The 8,416-nt window shown below is 38.0% G+C and overlaps 1 protein-coding gene across 5 annotated transcripts in view; it reads left to right on the top strand.

The window, feature by feature from the left end:
- Satb1 (SATB homeobox 1) overlaps positions 1-8,416 on the top strand; it is a 96,894-nt gene that overhangs the window by 54,450 nt on the left and 34,028 nt on the right. For all 5 annotated transcript variants that reach the window (XM_029531262.1, XM_029531261.1, XM_029531263.1 and 2 more), the window contains exon 8: positions 4,069-4,281. In XM_029531262.1, the coding sequence (XP_029387122.1) occupies positions 4,069-4,281 (213 nt within the window). The remainder of the gene's footprint in view (positions 1-4,068; positions 4,282-8,416) is intronic.

The raw sequence follows: 8,416 nt of genomic DNA, 5'->3' as shown, positions 1-8,416 counted from the left end.
ATCATGTAATGTTTTATTGAATTTGAGTTCTGTGAATTATGTGGTGGAGAGAAATTCACCTGCTTAAGTGTAACAGAAATCGCTACTGTCTCCCTCTCGTTCTACAGAGTTATTTAAGGAACGTCCACTCTCCAAAAAAAAAATAAATTATAAATAAAAAAAAAAAAAAAAAAAAAAAAGTACCATTATCTGGTATGACAGCTCTTGATGAGCCTACCAAGCGACAGAGATAAATGCATCTACTTACAACTTGCTTGGCGTGAGGCCATGAGCAGGTGGAGTTTGAAAATAGTCTTTCACCTGGACACATGATCAAGAACTCACCAAACAGGCAGGCCTGAAGAATATTCTGTCTTCCTCTTTAGGAGGGGGGGTTCCTGAAATCTTTTTTTTTTTCCTAAGAGCTTTGAAGTTCCACAGAGCTGATAAAATCTATTTTAATCAGTGATTATGTTCAAAGAGGAGACAAACTGGAGGCCAGACAGGCTTTTTGTTCAGATTGGCCGTCCCTTTAACTTATCTGCTGTTTTAAAGAATTTATAATGAGCTTTTGGGAGGACTGATAATATTTATTGGAGGTTTTCTTTCTTTTGCAATCGCTAATGAATTTTACTTTGTAATAACTTGTGTAACTTTGTCGGAATGTAAAACAGAAAGGTTTAGGAATTTATCAGTAAATGTATTCTTTAATTGAAAAAATCAGGGCTCTCCCTTAGCCACTAAGTAATGACAGAGCAGAATAATTTTATGTTTTCCTACATACAACACAAATCTAATTATTTGTACGATCTGACGACCCAATGAATGCCAGATTCTTATTTCTAGTGAGAATAATGTTTGTGACGTGTCGGGAACCCCTTTCATACCATGCACGTCTTTCGTTTTACTTCTTTTTTAGAAACAAGATTACTGATTTTACCTAATTTAGTTCAGTGACTTTATTGAAGCACCTATGGGACACAGATTGGCTGTACTTTAATTGGGTACCTCAGCTGGTCCTGTAATGTGACAGGGTGTGTGGTCTTTACGTACTGTTTCTTTAGTATGCTGGATTGTTGGTAATGATGCCTGGATCAGTCAGTCATGAGAAATTAATACTAATGACCTCAACCTTACCTGGCAAGATTGCACTATATTTGACCTATATCAACTGGGAAAAAGGGACCACATAGACACTGAATTCATCAGCCATTCGAACTACCACTGGAACAGGACCCAGACTTCCACTCTAGCGCCTGCATCCTAACAGCTACCATTTGCATCCAGATTATTCTACATTACTCTTAAGTAATTTTTAAAAATTAACACTAAATCATGTGATTTCTAACAATATTTTCAGGCATTTCCACCAGGGGGCACTCCCCTCATTGAAAGCTCTGGGCCAAAAAGAAAAAAAAAGAAAAGTTTCTGAAACAGTAGATTGTCTACACTGGCTGCTTTGGAGCTCCTTGAGTGTCCGGGCTTTGGAACACTGTCTTGGCACACTCCAGGCAGGACACCTGCCTTCACTCAAAGCGATGGTTACGTTTGGGGAAAGGGCCCTGCAGAGGCAACACTTCTCTGCTTAAATGGGAAGGTGTGCTGACTGCAGATTCTCACCCAAGTAATGATGTCTTCTGGCTGAGCCACACCCCTGATGAGTCTTCTGTTAACAAGACTTGAAGGAAAGTGTTTCTGTGTTTTGCTTTTGTTTTTGTTTTGTTTTTCTGACGGGTTTGACTTTCTCACTATACTTCTGCTGTGGAACATTCTTAATAGAGATATGCAAAATATTACTTTGTCATTTTGAGATTTTTAGATGTCTAATATTAAGTGCTCTGATGTACAACAACAACAACAAAAAAAACCCTAAATATTTACAGGGTATCTTTTGCCCTGATGTGCTTTCTAATTTACTGACTAGTTAGTAACATTGTGCAGATTGGCATTTCACAGAGCAAAGCCATCGAGTGCCTTGGCTGGAAGAGCCCATGGCCTTGATTCTTTAGAAACGTCAGTCTTAGCTTATAATGACCATTTGGATGTATTCTAATGTTCCCTTTTTCATCTCTGTAGTCTATATACACATAATTATTTTAGTACTTATCAACAACTTTTAAGCATAACGCATTGAGTTAGAATGACGAAATTAACTACACTATCATCCTTGAGGATTTCATGACGTTTTCTATATTATATGCATTCCTATGCAATTGCTATATATTGCTTTACCAGCCATGCGTTTGTCTGTTCCATGTATGTATATATGTATGTATGTATGTATGTATGTATGTATGTATGTTTTTGAGACTAGGTCTTACTGTGTAGTCTGGCTGGCCTCAAAAGCATGATCTTACGTTTTCAGCCTTCTTGGTGCTGGAACTACAGGCATGGTACCATGCCTTGTTTTCAAGTAGTTTTTGTTTGTTTGTTTTTAAAGTATATAACATTTTGTGGGAACAGTGGCATAGACTTTCTGTGTGACATGTCTGTTTATTTCCATAAGACACATCAGAAATAGTCTAATTTGTTGTCCTAGTGCAGGTTAAAGAGCCGGATGATTGAATCTGCCTGTTTGAATCTGAGGTCAATTGACAGGATGTTTGGTTGTCAGTAGACACAGTTGCAGTTACTAGTTAGTCTCATGACCAAAAGGACAAATGCCTCAATTCTTAAGTAACATTTCTTATGAAAGTCCAGACATAAATCCAGGCTTTGGTTGCAATAGACCAACTTCGAGATTTATTTGTGACTATCCCAGTTCTCCAGAGCTTGGTGGACTTTTCTTCCCTCCTTAAGAAGCAGCTTATAAATCAAATTATGTATTTTAAAGGGACCGTGTTCTCTTATCTGTAACAAGTACTGTATCAGTGTATCAGGCAACACGATGCACCGATGAGAAATTGAAAGGATCTCTAAGAGTTAAAACTCTGGGTAGCCTGTTTTACCTTCTCTCACTCAAATAGACATTTTTGACCATTTCTTTAGGGTTTGGGTAGAGGTAAATTTCAAATTATGCAAAAATCTGGATGTAATTCTACTACTATAACTATAACTGATGTAACTATACTATGATACTGTGTCTAAGTAAAGGAAGCAAGCTTCAGACTGAAGATAGCTTCTAAGTCTTATCATGGAGACAGCGCAGCCTTTGCTGTTCTTGGACTTCATGCTCTTCAGATACATCAGAAGGAAATCACCCGTTTAAATAATAAATCCCCCCCCCCAAAGAAAAACAAACGTATTTTAATACTGAGTTATTGAGGGAAGGAAAACACCTTAAGCGAAGTTTCTAGAAATTTGTAAGTTTCTGCTGTTGCTAATAGTGATTTTTAGTTTTCAAGAGGTTTGATGATCCTCTTTTCAATATGTCAAATTCTGGGATAGATTTTTACAGTGTGGAAGAGTAGTTAAGTATTTCAGGTGTGACCTGTGGTTTCTGAAGTGCAAAGTTTTCAACCTGTTACCTATAGGTATAGCATAGAAAGTTTTACAGTTGCCTATGGCAGTCCATTTCCCTTTAAACAGCAAATTTACGACTACCTGTGACACTCTGTAAAGTGAAAATTAAGGAATAACAAAATATCTATATAAACAAAAGTTTTAGTGGTCTTCATTGTGTTGCAACTTGTTTTCTGGTAGCTTCCCCAAATGCTTGGCTCATCCCCCTAGAAATGGCCTTGTGCATTAACATGTTGAGCTGCTGGTTGCCCCGTGCCTTTGTCTGGAAGCTTGAGAACTATACAGTTCGATGCTGTCGTGCTAAGGGGATTTTACCTACTCTTAACTTCTCTCTACCATCTCTCCGTGAAAGATTTCACGGCAAGTTAAGCTGGTCAAAGGAATGAGACCAATTAGGCCGGTTCAGTTTCTGCTGTATGTAAAGCAGATGCTAAGTAAAAGCAAGGATACAATTGAGGCTCTCTTCTCCGCTACTTCAGTTGTAGCTAATATATTCCCATACAGACTCAAAGCCTCTGACTGCTCACTTTCTAAAGGGGGAGGCAAAGGCAGGGGATATCCAGCACACTCCCAGTCCCCCGGCTGAATCAAGGAGCCACCTCACCCAGTGTCTTTCTTCCCCCACAGGGATTGCTTTCTGAAATCCTCCGAAAGGAAGAGGACCCCAAGACTGCATCCCAGTCTCTGCTGGTAAACCTTCGGGCTATGCAGAATTTCTTGCAGTTGCCGGAAGCCGAAAGAGACCGGATATACCAGGATGAGAGGGAAAGGAGCTTGAACGCAGCCTCAGCCATGGGTCCTGCCCCGCTGCTGAGCACACCACCCAGCCGCCCTCCCCAGGTGCACCCACCTCTTCCTTAACGTTCTTTCTAATGCCCTAAAAAAAAAAAAAAAAGCAAGAAAGTGGATAAATAGATACAGGTGTTTAAAACTTCTGTAGATTTGCTTGAGAATTTCATCCCAGATCACTAATTCTGATGGAACACAGTCCACTCCTGATTAGAGAAAAGAATACTGACTGTGTTGCTCTAAGTCTTTAGGTTCTTAAGGGTTGAAGAAACAGCATACCTACCCCCACTGCTGTTATTACAGAGGTACCTAGACACTGCAGAACAGAAATAATAAGGCCTGGTTAATGTCACTAGTTTGAAGACTGCCATTTGAATAGTAAATAAAAAATAAATAAGTAATTTCATTTGTATTTATGCTTTCCAATATGGACTGCAGCTGGTACCAATTACATATCATCTCGTTTGTAATCTTTCATAATTAAGTTTAATACAATCCTTGAAGGCAGCTTTAAATGGGACTGATAAAGAATTCTATCCATATTCCCAGAAATGGGCACATTTTTCTATTTCTTCAAATTTTTCTATTTTCTAAGAAGGATAAAAGAACCTACCTGCTAGGTAACTTTGTTGTATATTATTATTTTAAATCAAAATTTAAAAGTATCCTTATAACTACTATGAAAAATGAAGACATAAACTTTCAGTGCAAACTGTTAGTGAAAATTTGATAAATTACACCTAAAATCCACCAGCAAATATATTTTCTTCCATATTTAGTTTTTTGACAAGTACAACCAACCTATAAAGCTAAAATAGCTTTTAGAGTTCTTTAAAAAGTTGAATACAGAACACAGAATCAGAGTATTCGTGTAATATAATGCCATAATTAAACCATTTGTTGATTATTATTTCACTTCATCAATAATAAACAAAAAGTCCATGTATTCAGAGTACAGAAGTATAGGAAAAGCCCATGCAATGGTAAGAAATGAAGCTGTCACAGGAGCTTCCTAAATGAGGACCAGACACACTCTTCAGCTATTTGTTGAAGGTCTTGAACTGTTGACATAATGTTCTAAAGTAATTATTTCTAAAATCCATTTTTTAATGAAAATCAATCTGTCTTAATGTCTATAGGAGCAGGCTATGATAAGATAATGTTGTTCTGCAAGAGAGAAGGGTCACTGTGTTCATACACAGTCTGCCTGCCTGCACATAGCTACTGAGTTGGATTGGTAACCTTGTCTATAAAAGATTTCCTAAATACAGAGATTGGCACTCTATATATGTATATGACATGTATAGGTGATTATGTAAAGAAATACACAGCTCTCAGGGTTAACATACCCTTACTTTTCACAGTTGCCATTTGGAAGGTGTTTCTATACTGAGGCCCATTAATTAGCTTGGCCTTACTCTTTCTTGTTCTGAGTTGTTTAAATTTGGTTCCTAATAACAATATGAATTTATTCATGGAACAGGTTCTCTTTTTAATCTGCCCCAATTATTTAATTTTAGTGCCTATACAGGTTTCATTTTCTAGGAATTGGGAGATTTTATTTGTTTTCTAAATATGATCCTTAATCATTGAGGGTCGTCTTAGCCAAGGTTGTATTAGTTCTTAAGTAATAATTTTCCTACACTCTTAAGATACTCTTCAACAGCTGCTCCATGTGTATATTTATAAAGACGCTGTATGTCAAAATTCGCGAGCTGGAAGACTTCATCCTAAGTTACAGGTTTCTTGGTTGAGACACTCTTTGTATTTGTTTGTTCTCAAAGGGGATTAAGATCAACCAAGCTTGTAGTTGGCATGTTCAGCCAATGATGAACATAAAACATGGTAGACACTGTAGCTCCTTTTATGCAATGCTTTCAGATTTCACTTAGCATGGTTTTGTTGGCTGTCTGACCACATCCAGAGGTACTTGTCTGATACATGCAGGTCTATGTGGTGTCTTATTTGTTCCTCAGAGAATTCATTTGCATCACTCAATATTATAACAGCGCTCACTGCCAATCAGCTACATTCTACCCTCTAAAGAGCACATTAAATTTTAAGAAATTCTCGATCTATTATCTCACTGTAAAATGAAGAAAGTTGGGGAAAGCATGCCTCAAGCAAGTTGAGTTAGAACAGTTTTGAATCAGAAGTTGAAGTTAAAATAGAACCCCCAAGAGATGTTGTCATATGCTTACTACAGGTAACTAAACTGGCAAGAAAGGGTGGGAGGCTCCACAGAAACGGGCAGCCTACAAAAATCGCTATGCATTTCCTGTAAAATAAAGAAATCTGAAACCTGTTTTGAGACACATTTTGGGTTTAGACTTGAACTCTGGTTCTTTCTGATGAAAAACACAGATCAAAAGCATCAGAAGTGGAAGGCAGACGTCCTTAGGGACACCCAAGACACTTGTAAGCATGGGGGACACTGGCATCTCTTCAACATCAACGCGTGTAGTTCACCCGTTGAAAGCTTGTGCAGTGTTCCTGGGGCATCCTAGACCAAGGAGCTACACCGTTGAGGAGCTTAGATTCTAAGTCATCTTTACCATGAGACTTAACATAGATGGAGTGAGTCTTCAGAAAGATGTCCCACAATTAAGCAGCTTCCTGGGAGGCAGCCCAGCTGCAGAAACCACAAAACCTACGCTGACGGATCAGCCACGCTGCTGTGTGCCCAGGACAGACCTGTCCTAGCTAATACAGCAGAGGTAACCATGAACGGTCATTGTCCTCAGCCTGGGGTGGGAAGCTCTGTGCTAAACCAAACTGTCAGAAGCATATTTTCCTAAATCCCATGCTGGAGTTTAAAGAAGAAAACCAACCTTGCACTGGATAATGGCTTACAGTTTTCTAAGCACCTTCCCATACATTAATTCACTGAATCCTAATACCAAGAACCTTTTTCTAGGAGAAAAATGGAAAACCCAAATGAAATGTTTTATTTAAAGTTTTCAAATCCTAATTAGACTTGTTGCCCTTTTTCCTTTACCTCAAGACATCTCAAAACACAGTTTTTAGGAAAAGGGTGAAAGTCAGAGAAAATGGGAATCTGTGTGTTGGACTTGAAGGAATGTCTATTGCCTGGATACACTAAATTAAATATTTGACAAATGATCCATTTGGAATGACTTTGCACAATGTTATTTCTGGTATTATGAAGAAAGCTCACCTTCAAAACTTCCATCGTAAGAAAATATCTTGGTCTGTCTTCCAGATTTGTTTTCTGACTGCACTGAACAAAGTTGCCTAATGAAAACATTAATGATTTGCCCTGCAGAACAGATGGGCTTAAACTAATGGCTTCTGCTTGAGGTGTTCTCCTGTGTTATTTGTGTAGTTTTTATACACGTTGACTTCTGGAGTCAATTGCCCAATTTTAACTACTATGAGAACTGTTTCAAAAGTTGTGATTTTTAAATGACTTTTATAGTTCTTTTAAACTTTATGTCTTCTCCGTCTCTTCCTGGGACTCCCTAGCTTCTATCTAAGTGAGGTATGCTGTTTCCTAGAAATGTATTAGAAAATGTTCCAAGTCCATATAAGGACTGTGTAATTCGTGTGGCCCTGTGTTATTCTATCTTTTTCACAACAAATCCCTCTATGATTCAATGAAGTGCAGGTTCATCTTGGCTCAGGTTCAGTTCTAGGCACGCACTTAGCACTTGAGAAAGTGTTACTTGTTGTGGATTTTTTGGAAAACCTTAACTTTTGCATATTTATGAAATGTTTTCCGTTAACAGTTGTCTTTTATAGAGTATGGATGGCTATTTCAGGTCTAAATTTGGAAAGTAATATTGTTCCTATGAGAGAGAGTCCAGTCTAAAAAGTTTAAGCCACAAAGCTAAAGGCATTGTTACATAGAACTATTTTTCATCACTCCTAAATAGGCCCACAAATTTATTAAGAAGAGGTAATTGTTATACCTTGGAAAGTAAATTTAGATTAGTTTTTTTTTTAATGTTAATTATAAAACCATTAGCTTCTCAAACTTCGAATTTAATGGGTAGGTTTAGCAAAGGGCTTCTGCAAGGTAGGCCCACTTCTTGATCACGAAGAATTTCTCTAACTAACAAGACCCCCACAGAAGGACATATGATTCCCTGGTCTTTGAGAAAAGCACAGACTTTAGGAAACTGAAATCTAGAGCTCAGTTTGGAGCAGGAGGCAAGTTGGTTCC

Source organism: Mus pahari, chromosome 18 (genome assembly GCF_900095145.1).
Source record: "Mus pahari chromosome 18, PAHARI_EIJ_v1.1, whole genome shotgun sequence".
Lineage (NCBI taxonomy): Eukaryota > Metazoa > Chordata > Mammalia > Rodentia > Muridae > Mus > Mus pahari.
Note: the sequence above shows the minus strand (reverse complement) of the source record. Positions and strands in the feature narration are given on the sequence as shown.